The sequence below is a fragment of the Macrotis lagotis genome, chromosome 1, assembly GCF_037893015.1.
Source record: "Macrotis lagotis isolate mMagLag1 chromosome 1, bilby.v1.9.chrom.fasta, whole genome shotgun sequence".
Classification (NCBI taxonomy): Eukaryota; Metazoa; Chordata; class Mammalia; order Peramelemorphia; family Peramelidae; genus Macrotis; species Macrotis lagotis.
Window position 1 is genome coordinate 55363202 of NC_133658.1, and position 17923 is coordinate 55381124.

General features: G+C 39.9%; 1 protein-coding gene across 8 annotated transcripts in view; it reads left to right on the forward strand.

The window, feature by feature from the left end:
* The window catches only part of C1H16orf95 (chromosome 1 C16orf95 homolog), a 54980-nt gene that overhangs the window by 16526 nt on the left and 20531 nt on the right, over window positions 1–17923 (forward strand). For 7 of the 8 annotated variants that reach the window (XR_012471671.1, XR_012471670.1, XR_012471667.1 and 4 more), the window contains exons 5-8: window positions 1389–1538; window positions 4904–5050; window positions 6762–6798; window positions 10421–10646. Coding sequence is in view for 1 of the 8 variants with exons in the window: in XM_074201743.1 (XP_074057844.1) it covers window positions 1389–1538; window positions 4904–5050; window positions 6762–6798; window positions 10421–10646 (560 nt within the window). In the remaining 7 variants the exon portion in view is untranslated. The remainder of the gene's footprint in view (window positions 1–1388; window positions 1539–4903; window positions 5051–6761; window positions 6799–10420; window positions 10647–17923) is intronic. The other variant, XR_012471677.1, reaches the window with a different exon arrangement.

Sequence of the window (17923 nt, forward strand, 5' to 3'; positions counted from 1 at the left end):
AAATCTTCAGCTGAAGGGAGGAGCATTGAATGGGTCCCCAAATATTTATTAAATCTTCATTATATGAGAGGCATCACTAGATACTGATACTATGGATGTACACACCTTAGGATATACCAAAAGAACCTTGTGTGCATGAATGTCCATATACATATATGTACAGGCATACATACACCTCAAGACACTGCACACACCACACATATATACATGGTTTTTACATATATAATGTGTGTATATACTTATATGTATATAAAAAATAAGGTAACCATGAAAAGAAGGTATATATGATTTTATATAAAAATAAAGTTAAAACTTGGCATTATAATGATCTTAACATATTAATTTTTAAATAGTGAAGTACTTTTGCAAAACAATAAGAAAATACAACCTAATTTGTTGATAATTCTGGTACTAATAGATCTCCATGTTAAGAATTTATTATACTTAAAAGATTAATCTATGGATAGATAATAAGGAAATTATAATCTAGGAAAGATTTCCTTTCTCTGAGAAACAGACTTGTCTAGTTTTTGTCATTATACTTGGTGGCAAAATTAGGAGCAAGAATTAAAATGAAGACCTTAAAAATTATTACTTATAAAACAATATCCTTAATTTATACTGATATGAAATTTACACACTGGTTCATTTCTTTTCATTCAAAGCACTGATTTTTTTTTGACTGATATTTAATTTTCAAAAGATTTTTTTGGGGTAACTAGGTGGTGCAGTGGATAGAGCATCGGCCCTAGAGTCAGGAGTACCTGAGTTCAAATCTGGGCTCAGACACTTAATAATTACCTAGCTGTGTGGCCTTGGGCAAGCCACTTAACCCCACTGCCTTGCAAAATCTTAAAAAAAAAAAAGAATTTTTTGACTTGTAACACTGATTTTTTTTTTTAAGTTGGGAAAGCACTTTTTTTCCCTTTCTTCAGAACACTGATATTTTAAGACTTCCAACCCAAAATATAAGTCTGGGAATGAGGTAGATGATGTGGGAAAGGTCACCTGGAAAGTAATATTGGAGCTGAGTTGGGGATTCTAAGATGTGGAGGGAAGGAGGGAATATATGAGAAAGTACAGGATGTGTTTGGGGGGACAGAGTAATCCAGTCTAATTGGAGATGAGAGTTCAAGTAATGAATACTGAAGATGATGTTAGCTTGAAATAAAAACTAGTGCTAATGGATTTACTTCTTATCATAGATTTTGTATGTGTGGGTCTCAGGGAGACTCAGAACAATATACATCACTAGGAATCCTATCCGTCTCTCCTACAGGTAGTTTAACCTCCTGATCCAGATTGTTTTGTTGATCTACTCAGTATTAGGATTTATATCCCACATCTTACCTTATGTTCAGTTGTCTCCCTTTTCTTGACTCAACCAGGATGCCTCAACCCATGATAGTTTTTACCAAGTGCCGGCATGTTGTCAGTGCTCCTCTCGACAGCTCAACTTTGGAGGCTTCTTACCTGTGCCCAGAGATGAAGCACATTTCCCTTACTGGGTCCCTCGGTCTCTGAGATGCCACAAGCTGGTAGGTGACCAGGAGTGGTGGAAATGTGGTTCAGGTGATTGTAAAAGAAGGAGTTGAGGATGCTAAGAAAGAACACAGAATTTAGAGGTAGAAGATTTAGGTTTAAAATGCCTGAATTTATAATTCATGACCTTGAACAAATCACTTAACTTCCTTGGACCTTAGGTTCCTCATTTGTAAAGAGAGAGATCCGGAGCAGATGACCTCAGAGATTCATTTCAGATCTAGAAATAGGATTCTAAATATGATTAATGATCCTAAACAGAAACACAGTAATGATGTTGGCCAGGATTGGTTGTCAGTTTAGAGATGGGAAATTTTTATTGAAGATCTATCTTTTTCAATAATTGTTAGGTTCAGGTTTGTAGAACATCTCACTTTGGGTTGCAAATTGAGCTCCTTTGCTCTTTAGAACACATTATTCCATTCCTTCCTGCTGTTTCTGGTGAGTGCAAAATAGTCTTGTGTTATATGAATTTCCTTTCCTCATTATTGCAACAACTCTATTGCCATGTTGCTATCCAGACTAAGTTGCTTTTGTGTTTTTTGCCTGTTTGTATGGTTGGTGTGTGTGTGTGTGTGTGTGTGTGTGTGTGTGTGTGTGTGTGTGTGTGTTGTAAGTATGCATGGTGAGAGATGGAGCTGGGGATGCTGAGCCATTAGGGACTAAAGGTTAGTTCCATTTAGGTAATTCATTAGAGTTCTTGGTATCTATCATAAGAATAGATGAAATTTCTTTATCTCTTATATGTAATTCCTATTTGGAGAGATTTGAGATATCAGAGGGATAGGAGAAAAAGCCTAATTCTTCTTTTTGATCAGGGGATCTGGAAGCCTGGATACTGAGGTTTTCTATGACAGAAGTTTGCTTTCAGTCTGAAATGGTCTGGAATTTCCATAGTTGAGGTTGGGAGGAGAATGCAAAAAAAGTCCTGAGTTTCCTTTAGGGTCTATCATATGCTGTGACTTGATGTGTGGATCATAGACTAGAGTAAAGTGCTTACTGCTTTCAAAGTATGGCATTCATCAGTTTATAGCAGTTGTAGAGACAACCTAGATCCAGCCAATTCTTACTTCAGGTTCTTCCTTTGACACTTGCAAAACCATATTGTCTAAAGCAAATCTCAGAGGCTTTCTCTTTTAGACTCATTGATCTGAACCAGTAATTCCCTTCATGGATGAAGTGATAGGTAGGCTAGTCCAAAAATACATGCAAATCACTGTTCCAGGTGTTGAAAAACAGAATCACTAGGGTTCCGTCCCTCAAGGAGATGGCTACTAATCTTATCAAGGGGCGAAAATGAACAAGATCTAGGCCTTACCACATACTCAGCATTTAAATCACCCCACTCACCTGGGAATGACACATGGTAGACGTTGATGGCTCCAACAGATGCTCCACTCAGACCCTGGTGAGGATGTTTTCAGTTGGAGGCATTAGGATGAACTTCAAGGAGGAGTTGGAACTTGAGATGGGTTTTGAAGGAAGGGAAGGATTGTAAGTCAGTGGAGATAAGAGGAAGTAACTTCCTGGGACATGAGGGATTGCCTGTCTTTCAGGATAAGCAGAGGTGATAGATGACAAGACAAGGTTAGGGAGTAGTGATTGGTCCAGTTTTATTAGATCATACAGTGAGTGAAAAGGAGAGTCCTGTGATCTTCAAAACCCTTTCTTAATTATATTATTATTCCAGACTCACTATTAAATGAAGGGATTTTCTGGATATTTTATAAAATCTAAGATATTGTTAATATCTTTGTCATGTAGTCAGGGTCATCTTACAGGTGAGGAAACAAAGGATGTTAAATGACAATATGTTGTGATTTTGTCCAAGGTTGCATGGCTTCTAAAAGGGAGAGCTGGAACCTATTACCACAAGGCCTGTATCCTTCTCTTGCTATAGAGATAATCATAGCTTTAAATCCATTAGAAATTTCTTTAGAAATCAAGTTCTTCCCCAAGTAACCAACATTTGTTTTTTCTCTTTTTCTTAGACCCCTGCTCCTGGAAAACTAAAGGAAAAAACAAAACCATTTTAACAAATATGCAGTCAAGTAAAAAAAAAAATCCCTGTAATTGGCTATATTAAAAAATGAAAGAATCATCTGATTGAATTCTTCCTTAAGCTCCCTGAGGCTACTAGGTGGTGCAACAGAAAGAAAGCTGAGCCTGAAATTAAGAAGACCTATTTTGAGTCCTCTATAAGATATTTAACTAGCTGTGGGTAAATCATTTCCCCTCAGTTTCCTCATCTGTCAAATGGGGATAATAAGAACACCTATTTCTCAGGGTTGCTGTGAGAATCAAATGAACTAATATTTGTAAACTTCTTAGAATAGGACCTGGAACACAGTAGGTGCTTAATAATTGTTTGTTTTTTTCCAGGGAACATTTTGGTTTGATCTTTGCATTCCCCCAACAGTTAACAGTTTTTTTAATTTAATTTTTTTTTTTTAGTTTTTTGCAAGGCAATGGGATTAAGTGACTTGCCCAAGGCCACACAGCTAGGTAATTATGAAGTGTCTGAGGCCAGATTTGAACTCAGGGCCTCCTGACTCCAGGGTCAGTACTCTATCCACTGTGCTACCTAGCTGTCCCAACTGCGTCACCTAGCTGCCCCTTACCATAATATCTTGCACCTTGTTGGTGTTCAGTTATTTCAGAGATTTCTGGTTCTTTACAATCCCATTTGGGATTTTTTTTGGTGAAGACATTGGAAGGGTTTGCCATTTCCTTCTCCAGCTTATTTGACAGATGAGGAAATTGAGGCCATTAAGGTTAAGTAACTCCCCAGGGTCACAAACTAGTAAGTATCTGGGAGCAGATTTGAACTTGGGGAGATGAATCTTCCTGCACTATGGTACCACCTAGTCACCCATCTTGTCAATAGTAAATATTTAATAAATGTTCATGAAATGAAATTCAATAGCAGCTCCCTTTTGTATGGCCCTGTAGACATTCACATGGTGCTTTCCTCATGAGAACCCTTATGGGATACCTTAGTGCAGGTATCGACTCATTTTACTGAGGAGACAAGACTCCCAGAGATGAATGAACTGTTTGTCACCTACCATCCAGTTGATAGTCATCATTACCAGGGGCCAGGGCTTTTTTTAACTCATGTCTCTTGCCTACAATGCTCTGCTCCACACTTGCTGATGCTGAGGAGCACACTGAACAGGATGCCAGATTTTGTGTCCAAAGGCCTGGGTTCAATCCTTAGCACTGCTGTTTAACAAATCAGCCTCTAAAAAGATGAAAGAAATCTCCAGGTTTTTCCTAGTTCTAAGTCCAGTTTTCTGTTATTGTCTTTCTCTTGCATCATAAGTGATCCTTTTAAATGTTTTCTTTTTAACTCAAAAAGGTCCAGAAAAAAGTCCGATTCTCGTTCCCAAGAACTCTCAGGTTCTGTGCCTGTTCTTGCCACAGCTTTGGGGGTCATCTCCCTGTCCGAAGGGAGCTTGCTGCATTCCCTTATTGGGTGCCTCGATCAATCAGGTTCCCAGGGAAGGTAAGAGACTTTGTGGTAACCTGAGTTACATGGGGGAGAGGGAGGACAGCAATGGGTAGTAATGGAGACCATAGCGGTCTGATGAGAAAGTAGCTGCAGAATTTTAGAATTGAGCAGGCAGGGGAGGAGAAGGCATTGAATTGACTTTAATTCCCCAACAGATTGGACTGAAGTTTAGGAAGTAGAATACTAGAGGAGATAACCACCACGAAACATTTTTCATAGCTGGCCTATCCATTGGAGAGCTTGGGGGAAACTTAACCATCTATCCCTTCTTTTCCCAAGTAATGTTTTCATATGAATGAACATTCTAAAGAAGAAAGACATAGCTGAAAGGGAAAGTTTGGAAAATGAGAAGGTTGACATCCTTTGGCTCTCTATGTCCTAAGGTAGAAGTCTTCAAAGTAAAGGTTTTAGGTTGACCCTAAGAATCAGCAAATCCCAGCATGGGAAAGTGGATTGAATCTCACCCTTGCCTCAGTGGCCAGTCATGGAACTTAGCTCCAATACCATCCCACCACCCCTTCTTCCCCATTGTACCCCAACACTCCCCTGCTTTCACCTTCTAACTGTTTAGTAATTGCCAAACTCTTCTCTCTTTTGCCTAGGCTATTAGTCACTCTGGGTAATTATAATCTAAATTAAGCTTTGGAAAATTACAGGAAAAACTGCAGGCATCATTGAGAAAATTTCTCTTTGCCACCCCCAGTATACTTGCCTCTGCTCCCCAGATCACCCCAATGTAACTCTTGGATTGAATAGTGATTCACTTACTATATACTCTAAATAAATAATTTTACAAAACCATATATGAGGGAGTGTATTCAAAATAATATTTACTAATAGGATTCCATGAATTAAAAAGTCTGGAGACTTCTAAGATCCCTTCTAGCTTTGACATTCTATATTCAAGGATCTTTGGTCTAATATTCTGTGTTCTTGGCTCCCTTCCCCCTCTTTGGGGATCCTGTTTTCCTCTAGGTACCTATCTTCCTGGACTTGGTGGTAGTGGGGTGGCTTATATGCTGGGTATAGGGTGAACTCTAGTTCTTGTTGGTTCCCCACCTCAGCCTCCCCGCCACCCCCCAAAGCTGTTTCTGCCTTGAGAGATTGTGCGATATATGGACTTGGAGTCAGGATGCCCTAGATTTAAATTCCGCCTCAGGTAGTTTCTACCTGAGTGACCTTGGGTAACTTGCTGTGCTTCAGTTTCCTTCTAGATTCATTGACTCCTAAACTCCTTTCCATTTTGATATCTGTGATCCTATGGATCACTATGTGTCTTAGGAACTCGGTTGCTGTGTTAATGTGGTACCCCACCCCCTTTACACCTCACCCTGAAAAGCCAGGGTCACTATCTCAGTTTGCCATAATCTGTTTTTTAATGCCCCTCACTTTTCTTCTCTTCTAGCTTTAAGAAATGAATAGAGAGTCTATAAGATATATTAGCCTTCCAGAGGGAGGCATCTCTTCTAAATATCTGGTTGAATTTCAGGGTTTTTCTTTGTCAAGTCTGTCCAGAAATTTTCAGGACATTTTTTGGTCCCTCTAATGATTAAGAACAATAATTATCTTTCTACTTCAAAGATAAAAGAAAATCAAAACCAGAAAGTTCCTTTGGCTGTTCTGTTCTCTTCTAGTACCTTCCCATATTTCCTGACACTTAGTAGGGGTTATATAAATGATTTTTTCATTCCTTTCCCTCTTTTAGGCAAATAAGACCTCATCAGACTGCATATACTCCAAAGGTAACTGGAACCTGCTTTTCTTCCTGCTCACTTAACCACTGACAGAAGCATGGAACTTAGTTTTCTGTATTTCACCTGTGCATTTATACAGGAATCTCCCCTGGTTCTTTTACATTATTATTAACAATAATTTATTATTAACAATAATAATGTTGATGATGATGATGATGATATAGTCATCATGATTAGCATTTATATAATGCTTTAAGGTTCAGAAAGCAGTTTATAACTGTTATCTCATTTGTTATCTCACAACAACTCTAGGGAGCCAGTGCTTTATTATGTTCATTTTACAGATGAGGAAACTGAGGTAAATAGGAATTAAATGACTTTCCCAGGATCACATAACTAATAGGTATCTGAGACCACATTTGAACTCAGGTCTTCCTGGCTCTTGGTCTAATGCTCTATCCACTGCACCGATTAGAATGAACTCCCTCCTTATCTCTGCCTCTTGGAATCCTTAGTTCCTTTTGATACTCAGGTCAGTTGGCATTTTCTATGGAAAAATATTCCTGATTTAACCAGTTATTGATGGTTCCTCAGAGGATCTTCTATTTTCCTGTTTACTTATCTTTTTTCATATAAATCTTTTTTGTCAATGTTAGCTCCTTCAGGTCAGGGACATTTTTTTCACTTCTATGATTATATTCCTTGGATTTAGTATTGTGCTTTGCACATAACAGTTATATGATAAATAATTGAATTTAATTGAATGGGAGGAGTATTGGGATTTTATTTAATTAATCCCCCCCTCATCCGTCCATCCGTCTATCCACCCACCCACCCATGCATTCATCTATCCACCATCCACCCATCCATCCATTCATCTGTCCATCTGCCCATCCTTCAACAAATTTTCTGAGTGTTTGCTATGTGTCTGATGTTATGAATTTGGTGTTAAATTGAAAGCTTGTTGGGGAAAAATGTGGTCCCCTAAATAGAGTTTTCTAATTTGTTCTTCTGTTTTCTTATGTATTGCTTTGCATGCCTTAATTTTTCATGAATTTTGAACACACCCTTGTAGGCTTTTTGGCATTGGGCATGTTTTTGATCTGGAAAGGCTGAAGTGAAAAGGAGCCCCAGCATGTGGGAAAAGAGACAGATGGCACTTAGCTTCATTATGGACAAATTACGCAAGTTGACCTGGGTCGACCGTATGCATGTAATGTGTGGTCAAGAACCGAGGCCCTGGAGGCTCACTCACACAAATGAGGTTCAGTCTTGAAGCCTGCTCTAACAAATCTCTTTTAGTTCATGCCCCCACTGCCTTTCCCCCCAGAGAACAATGGAATTTGGCTCCTGGCAGAGTCTCCACAGAAAAGGGGAAGGAAAGGGCCCTCAGCTTTCTTGCTAACTCTTAGCACTCAGCCTAATAAGACATTAAATGTAGTGCATTTTTTATTTAAGTTGACAGAAAAGGCATAGCATGGTACCTGAGCCCATAAACAGGCAGGAGAAATTGTCCTCTAATGATTCTCAAGGGACTGCTACAGTCTTCGTGACTCACGGTACCAGCAGAGGGATAGATCCCTGTTGTTTTGGCTCCTTCTCATCTGGAGGTGGGGGAGGAGGAGGTGGAACATGAATATATAGGCCTCTCTTCAAGGAACCCAGTCTGTCCTGGCCTTATGCCTTATAATTTATTGTTCCTTCCTTTCCTGAAGGTGGGTCTGATCTACAGCTTCTCCTTCCCTACATCCCTACTTCTGGTCAGTGTTTCTCCCCCCTAATAAATGCATCATCTTTTTTTCTGGGAGCTGTCTCTCTCCCTTGAGCTGGTTACTCCATCCTGGTGGTCCCTTGTTTCCTTTTCAAGGCCCCCCTCTAGGGTCACTTGAACTGGGGGAACTTTGCAATGATGGGAACACACTGAATCCTGGCTTCTTTGTTACAAGAACAAAGTACCTTGTCAAAGGGCTAATTTTGTCCAGTGAATTCACACTTTGTTCAGGAGACTAGAAGGGAGAGGACTCTCTTAACTCTTCTAGTGTTGTCCAGGCATTCAGTCCTGTCCGACTCTTTGAGACCTTGTGGATTATACTAGCCATGGCGTTTTCTAAGCAAAGATATTGGAGTGCTTTGCTATTTTCTTCTCCAGTGGATTGAAGGCAAACAGAAGCTAAATCATTTACCCAGGGTCACCCAGCTAGTAAGTGTCTTCGGCTGAATTTGAACATAGTTCTTCCACATTCCAGATCCAGTGCCCTATCCATTTAGCCACCTAGCTGCCCTGTGCTCATCCAAACACAGGTGGAGAAAATTTGATAATTGAAAGATTCTAAAGCATCTAGTTTGGTCTAAGTATAGAACTTCACACCACATCTTGAGGTGTTATTAGGTGATAGACTCTAGCAGAGTGCTACATGTGAAACCACAAGACCTGAGTTCAAGACCCAACTCACTTGATAACTAACTGGGCTGTTTTTGACTTACCACTTTACCTCTTAGTTTCTTTATCTGTAAAATGGGCAAATATCACCTATATTACTTACTCTAAAGAGTTTTCCAAAGCAAAGTCCTTTGTAAACTGTGAAGCATTATAAAAATATGCTATCTCTTTCTATGCCTGCCTGCCTTCCTTCCTTCTCCATCTATCATCTATCTATCTATCTATCTATCTATCTATCTATCTATCTATCTATCTATCTATCTATCTATGCTTGTCATCTATCTAATCTTATTTCCTTGTGTTACCTTGGACCTTGCTAGACTTTAACTTCTTTACATGAAAAGTTGTAAAATGAAGGAACTGCATTATACAATCTCTACTATAACCCTGTGAAGTTGGGTATATAAGGATTATTAATCCCATTTTATTTTTTTATTTTATTTTATCTTTTTTAGGTTTTTGAAAGGCAATGGGGTTAAGTGGCTTGCCCAAGGCCACACAGTTAGGTAATTATTAAATGTCTGAGACTGGATTTGAACTCAGGGACTCCTGACTCTAGGCCCGGTGCTCTATCTACTGTGCCACCTAGCCGCCCCTTATTAATCTCATTTTAAAGATGAGGATTTGGAGAAGATATTTAAAGATGAGGCTCAGAGAAGTTATTATTCAATTTAATCACCAAACATATATGAAGTCTCATTATGTTCAATGCTTTGTACTGGTGTTGGAGATACAGTGATGGAAATCTTTGCTTAGTTCCAGGAAGAGACAGTCATGTCCTTGAGGTCAGAGCCTCCCAACCTAGAGTCAGGAAGACCTGGGGTTGGATGCCACCTCAAGATACTTCAAGCTGTATGACCCTGGGCAAGTTGAACTAATCTGGGATTCAGCTTCCTCATCTTTAGAATGAAAGAATTGGACTCATTGGTCTTTTTTGGTCCCATTCTTCTCTAAGTTTATGATTCTGTGGTGAAAACAGGGAAGAGATAAAGCAAGGGAGAGACAGAGCCAATGTCAGCATGTTTTTAGGGTTGGTTCAGATGATGAACGAAGCCAATTTTTATCCTGGTAGGGCTAATGACCCAGGGGATATGTGAGCACCTACTCTGGGCTGGGTGTGGACCAGTGAATGGGTCAGTATCTGGGAGTCCTTGGGTCTGCTCATCCCCTTTTCTGGGGTTTCCCCTCCCCTGCTTTCTGGGCCATTGCCTTCCTTTGTCTGCATGATAGGAAGACTGTTCACTGGCTCTGGTTACTTCTGCAACCACTGGCGCATCTGCTGTGATGAGGACCGACTCTGTAAGTGGCGGATGATTCAGGCCAGGCTACAAATGACTGCTCCATGGACCCTGGTGGAGGAAGAGGAGAAGGAGGGCAGTGGGATATGTTTGCTTTTCCTTGAGCTTGTCCTTGGCTGCTTCTACAATCTCATGAAGATTGTGGTCTTAGTTATTCGGTGAGTGGATGGGGTCGGGGAGGGGAGAAGTTTAGAGAGTTTAGTGGGGACATTTCACCCATCTTATCCAACCTTTCCATTCCCTCCTTTCTCCTCCTCTCTGCCTCTCCCAGTCCTCCTACTTCCCTCTGGCTATTCAGTCATTGTTAAAATACTCTCTAATTTAAAGTCAGTCAATGAATTTATCAAGAAGCATTTATTAAGGATTTGCAGGGATTCAGATGCTGTGCTGTGAGCTCAGTCCTTGCCCTCAAGGAGCTTCCATTCTATGGGTAAGACAATATCCACACACAAATGCCTATAATCTACACTGCCCCCCCCCCCCCCACACCAGCAGAGCCTGGAGAGAAAAGGTTTCTTTGAGGATGTGATAAGAGATAACTTTTCAAAGAAGCTAGGGATTCATAAAAGTAGAGACTAAAGATGGAATGTCCTGGGAGAGGAATGGCAAGGAGACCAATGGAGAATATGAAGGGAGTTCTGGGTTATAAGCTTGGACAGGGAGCCTGGGCTAGTGGAAAGGGACTCTGAGAGTTGTTTTCATTATGACAGGAGGTAAAACCCATGTTTATTTTAAATGAAAGTAAAGAAATTCTAATTGTAGACTCTGGATGTGGGTTAAATCTCTGAATTCCTACCTAGTAGACAAAGTGAGGTTGCTGTTAGCAGTAGCTGACAGACCTCCTTTGGTTCTTCCTTTGCAAATCCTTTCCAGACTCTGGTTTAGCAGATTGGTCTCTAAGCCACCCCCCCCCCCCCCCAGCCCAGTTCTCTATCTCCCAGACTTTGCCTACTGTTTCTGGATGGCTCTTTGTCCTTTCCTCCATCTCTTAGAAGTCTAAGCTTTTTTGGAAACTCAGGGCAGGTTCCATTTTTTATGGGAAATCTTTCTAGATCCTCCAAATTATCTGTGCCTTTTTCTTCTTACAATTATTATTATTATTATTTCAAGATAATCAACGTTAAGTGACTTACCCAGGGTCACACAGATAGTATGGGTCAAGCATCTGAGTTCTGATTTGAAGTCAAGTCCTCACTCCCCTCCTCTTATAATTATTTGATATTCACCAATTTGTTTATGTTTTATCAGCTTCTCAAGGGAAATATCATTAGCAATTTTGTTTTTGTAGCCCTATGCATACATGTTAGGGACTTGTTAAAGTTGAAATGAATCATCATCACCCTATTCATTCACTCAACAGGTCTCTTTTATAGCAGTTTTTAAAAAGAACTTATGCATATCTTTAGTTTTTACAACACTTACATTTCCCAAATAGATTCTTCCTGCTCCCTTTCTTGAGATCCAGCCTCTGATAATAAAGATTGACAAAAGGAAAAATATCATTTTGGAAAAACTAACCAATACATTGAAAAAGACTTATCATATTTCCCCATGTATAAGATGCACCTTAATTTTGGGACCTGAAATTTGAAAAAAAATGTATCACATAAAGTTACTGAACTCATTTTATTCATCATAAAATTCATACAACTCCTCATCACTATTGAAACTCTCATCCATGAGTTCATCCTCATCTGTGTTAATGACAAATCTCTATCTTAGGAGAGGCTCTGCCTGCTCTCCCGCCTGTGCTCTGGTCTGTGGTTGACCATAAGGACTCCCTGGGCAAGTCTGGTGTGTTGGATGCATGCTCAGTCTATCCTGTTTCATGAATCTGAAGCATCCATTGTGTCCTCTTTGGAAATCAGTCACTTCTTTTTCATCAGCAGCTCTTCTGGCCTCCTGCTGAACCATTTTTGTGGACACAGATATTCCCCTTGCCCTTTACTCTTCAATCCCTCTCTTCAATTCCCTCTCTAAAACAAGCCATTTGGCTGACTTGCTTCTCACGACTTTCTTCTTCCTGTAGCCAGTTTCAGATTGTTTTCTTAGTTAGAGGAGGCCCAAACTGACATTCAGCAGCACAATTTCCATTCACTTTTGCAAATTTGAACTTGAAGACAGCACTGCATGAAAATCTTTTCTGAGCCATTTCTGGGCAGAACATGGCAAAATTTAACCTAACATACTGGTAACAAATATGAAACAATGAGTACAAAGATGACAAATGTGAAAAAGCAGAAAGTGCAAGTAAAAAAATTCTACAAGCACTGTATAAGATGTTCCCCTGTTTTTAGACCCCAAAATTTTTGAAAAAGGTAGGGAAATATGGTACATCAGCAATGTGATAGTAAAGTGGTTGGAGGTGGGGAAGAGAAGAAACATTTTTTAATCACTTACTATGTACCAGATATTCTTAGAACATTACAATGATTTCTTTTGATTCTCACCACAACCCTGGCAAGAAGTTGCTGTCCTCGATCTCACTTTTACAGTTGAGGAAACTGAGGCATTTAGAGATTAAGTAACTTGCCTAGGATCACCTTACTAGTCATTCTGGTATAATGGAATGAGCACTAGTTTCAAATCCTATCTCTGATGCTATCTGTGTGACCCTGGGAAAATCACTTAACCTCAGCTTGCCCCAGTTTCCTCATTTGTAAAATGAGAGATTTGAACTGGATGCTCCCTAAGGGCCCTTCCACCTCTTTTTTTGTGGGGGGAGTACAAAAATTATTTACATATTTTTGTGGTTAGCAGGAGCCAAGGGAGAAAGAAAGTACAGCAGTTGGACTGATTCCTTAAGGGGATTAGCAGCATATAGAGGGATATAGGAGCATGAGAGTTTATTTAGGGGAATCACACTCCTCAAGAACAGGCTGGCTTCCCAAAGGGAGACATAATTCATCTGAGGAGATAGTGAGTATTTAAAAGTGCTGGAAGATAAAGTGATTTATATTGATGGGAGTGTTGGAACTCAGAAGAGAGGAGGTAATTAAGGACATGAAGATTTTAGACTCAAAGACTTAATCTTCTTAGGCTAGGTTAGGGATCCCTTAGTTTGTTGAATGGGGCTTGTCTTGTGCCTGGGGGGGCAGGGATTTACCAAGTTCCTTCCACATCTTCAATAAATTCCAAGTTCCGTCTATATTTAGGACTTGGTTCTAAGGAAAGGGGAGGGAGATAACACTGTTCAGATAAGACCCAGTCCCTGACTTTGTGAAGTTTACAATTGAGCAGGGAAAGAGACACAATATCAGTAGTACACAGCTTTCCTTCTTGAGTGCCTTTACTGTACTGGAATTGTATTAATACACCAGAAAGTGCTTTGGAAAGTCTCATGGGAAGGTCCTTTCTGAGCAGGAGCTGAATGCTCAGCCAGAAGCCTTTTTTTTGATTTATTGGCTGGGGAGCCTTTGGGACTTATCAGATCAAACTCAGAAATTGGGAAATCCGTTCTGACCTGGCATTCATTGACCCTGAGGGCATGCTCCCTGAACCAGCTGAGCAAGGAAGGATTCTTTGCATTTTATAAAGAATGGCTAATAAATTCCTTTCTTCTTGTTCTCTAGCTTCCTCTTCAGATGCTGAGTCCAGATGTTGAGCCCTTCTCAGCAATACTTAGGAATAATTTACCATCAGTAATAATCAGGAATTTTACAAAAAGCAGGACAAGATCCAGAAGAGATGCAAAGTGGATAATTTTTAGAATAATTCTTCATTCTCAAATTCAATACAATTTACACTTCAATTATCATTAGAGTGGTTATTTATTGTATACTTGTAGTCATTGACTGTGGATGTTCTGTTGTTATTGCTGATGATAAATATTATTTGATGAGATTGTGATTTCTTATTAAATTTACCCATGATTTCTTCCGTTAAGGAAGAGGACCACTGTTACCTATTGCCCCTTCTCTAGGATTAGCTGGCTGGTTTGTTTTCTGCCTGGGTCCTAGACTTGAGGTCATAGAGTTAGAGCTAGAAGGGATTTTGAGGGCATGGGATCCAGTCCCCTCACTTCAAAGATCAGGAAACTGAGGTTTGAAGAACTTAAGTTCCTCTATTCCAAGATGGTGCACAGGATTGTTGGTCACTGCCATTAAAAGGAACCATATCTTATTAGAAATGTTCCCCCCAAACATGTATAAATTTAATCACTTTTATCTTTTTATGGAGCAGAACACTAAAAAAAAAATTATCTGGTAGTTATTTTGATAATGCAAGAAACTGACTCTCAGCCTTACCCCAGAGATGTCTAGATTTGGTCTATCAGAGCACCTCCAAAGGACTTTGTTAATATATATTACATTAGTCAACTAGGCAAAATACAGAGTGCATTATAAGAAGGATTTTGAGTCAGTAAGACCCAAGTTCAAATTCACTAGACATTAACTAGCTCTGTGACCCTGGGCAAGTCATTTAATTTCCATCTGCCTCTGTTTCTTCAACTGTAAAATGGAGATAATAGCATCTGCCTCATGGGGGTGGTTGTGAGGATCAAATGAGATATATGTAAAAAAAGTATATATTAGGTACTTAATAAATGTTAGTTTTCTTGCCTATTCCCTGGGGGAAATATGAAGTATAGATAAATGAGGCCCAGTACCAACTCTCCAGTTGTGATTAGTATGACTCCAGCCTCCAGGATGAATGTAGGCTTAGCTTAGGGGGATCTGATCTGTAGACCAACATTGGCTTCCTTCTGCAGGCAGTTAAAAGTTAAATTTTCTGGGTCTCTGAATTCTTCACTTTATTAGACAATTCAGAGAATACCCTCATTTCAGTGGTTGACTACCCTACTGCTTTGCTTTAAGAGTTTGTGAGGAGTTAACTTTTAATGTCACATCAGTTCTTTATCAGGAATTCTCTATAAGTTTGAACTATGAGTGGCTCAGGTGGGGAGGGCTAGGCTGAGAAGGTGGAAGAGGAACCAGGGAGTATGCCTTGCTATATGTCAAAGCCTCCAGCCTGCCTGTGGAGTTAGGCACATTGCCCACCTTGGTTCTTCCCTACTGGTCACCATCCCTGCATGGCTGCATCATTCTAGGAATAGATGGCAATATCCATCACTCCAAGAGTAGTTCCTTTGCCTTTTGTCCTGCAAGTACATATTAGGTGCATTAGAGGATTACAAAATGAAAACAAGAAGTATCTTGGGGAAGGATGCTACTAATCATGGCAACCTGGGGAGACTTTGTGGAGGAGGGGACTTCTGAACTGGGCTGTAGAACTTGGGGAGAAATTTGACATGGAAAGTCAGGGTGGGAGGTTTTAGGCCCAGTGGACCATCATCCAGGAAGTGCAAGGTTGGTTTGGTAGCCCCAACTGGTCCAGCTTGCTGGAATTTAGAATTTATGACTCTGGGGTCAATGGTCTCCCATTCTAGTTTAACCACTTAACAATTAGCTTTCACAAAGGGGCATCAACTTAGAAGCTAGAGAACAAATACACAAACATTTACCCCACAATAACTAAACTCCATAACACTAGCCCCTCCAAATCCATATCTAGTTGTGTCAGCTTCTGCTGATCTAGGTTCAGAATGTCCGTTGTTAGTAAGGGTCACACCTGGCTCCTTGGTTCAGTGGTGGCTAGACTGGCTACAAAATTTGACCTGGATTCTGATACCAAGATTCTAGTGGTTTGCCCTCCTGAACTACAGATGAATTTCACTTAAAAAGCAAAGAATCAAGTGCAGAGGCTGAGGACCAAGACCCTTTTTCAGGTTATCATGACTTTGGTGGGGAGAAGCTTCCAGAGTCCCTCCCCTTGTGTTGTCACTTTGAACAAATCACACAGCAGAGAGCAGCAGAATCAATTATCAAAAGGCCTTATCCAAGGGTGTTGTGTCTTTGGGAATGCCTCCATATCCAATCAAAGAACCACCTTTTCATGATATGGTTAGCCTACTGGAACCAGTTATACAATGTCTGCACATGTCGCAATCTCTCTAAGGCACTTCCAGTACAACTATCATGACTCTCCCAGAAGCAGGTTGTCCAGTTACTTCACAGGGAGAACTCTATTCTAGCCATACTATGAAGATACTAGATATTATTATCATTCAATTGTTTTTAGTTGTCTCTTTGTTAATCCAAAGACACTGGAGGGGTTTGCCATTGTCTTTTACAGTGAGTTTTACAGATGAGGAACCGAGGCCAACAGGGTTAAGTGACTTGCCTGGGTTCACTCAGTTATTAAATGTCTGGGATCAGATTTAAACTCAGATCTTTCTGATTCAGGCCATGTTCTCTATCTAGTATACTACCTATCTTAGATCCTGGTTACAAATATTACAAGTAGTTATTAATGGGTGAATAAGAGAGAGAATGTGTGAGAGCTAAATTTGTTAGAAATTACTGAAAATAAACTTTTTTTCCATCAGAGAGAAAGAGAGGAGATAGAATGTGAGATAGATAGATGATAGATAGATGGGAATGGAGACAGAGACAGAGACAGAGAGAATCTTCTAGGGGTTAAAGATTCTACATGCAAGACTGTCAGGAAGAATTTCAGGTCAGGTCTCATATTTAGCTGGTGCTACTTTCAATAGGACCAGGGCTAGAGAATCTAAGATATGGTAGCAGGAACCTTAAGAAGGAATGTTAAGGAGCAACTGGAGGTCTGTGATCTTGTGCTTTTGAATGGAGAAGATTACTAATCTTGGAGTAAATACTGTATTTTTTTTTTAATCACACCTCATAAGATCCAATCAATTGTAAAATCCTTGAGGGCAGGGATTGTTTTTTGCCTCTTTTTGTATTCTCAGTGTTTGCATAGTGACTGACTGAAAGATCTACTCTTAGGTAATCTGATTCTAGCCTAGGTATTTATCTTCTTTTGGGAAATGGTAGGCTTCCATGGTTCTGCATATAACAGCCGATTTCCTCCATTTTTCATATTTGGAAAGTTCTTAGAACAATGACTACAATTTCCTTTATCATCATCACATAATTATGGCTGAATTTTAGTCACTTGAAAGACTTTGTCATGTCTGGAAGTTAGAGCCCTTTCCTGAGGCAGAGGGATAGGCCAATTGACCTTTAGTTATTCCTTTCTATGACTCGATTCATTCTATAACTCTGTGTTCTATAACTTGATGATTGGGGTGCCTTTCTCCTTTCCTTACTGTGGGAGCCACAAGAGACTCTATGAAAATCACACAGGGTCCCAATCCCCAAATGAGGTAAGGGGTCTTCTCTTTCTAATCCAGGAGACATGTTCCATCCAAGTATATTCCTTAATGTCAATATGAACATACTTCTTCCCTGAAGCCCAGGTCTTTGAGTCCTCAGGTCTTTGAGTCAGTTTAAGTTTGAGTTTGTTCCCCTCCATCTTGAATTGATCAAAAGCTGTAACTTAGAACTAACTTCAAGGGATCCTAGTGCATGTCTAAACTTTGTCCTCTCCCCAAGCCTACTATAGTGCTTTG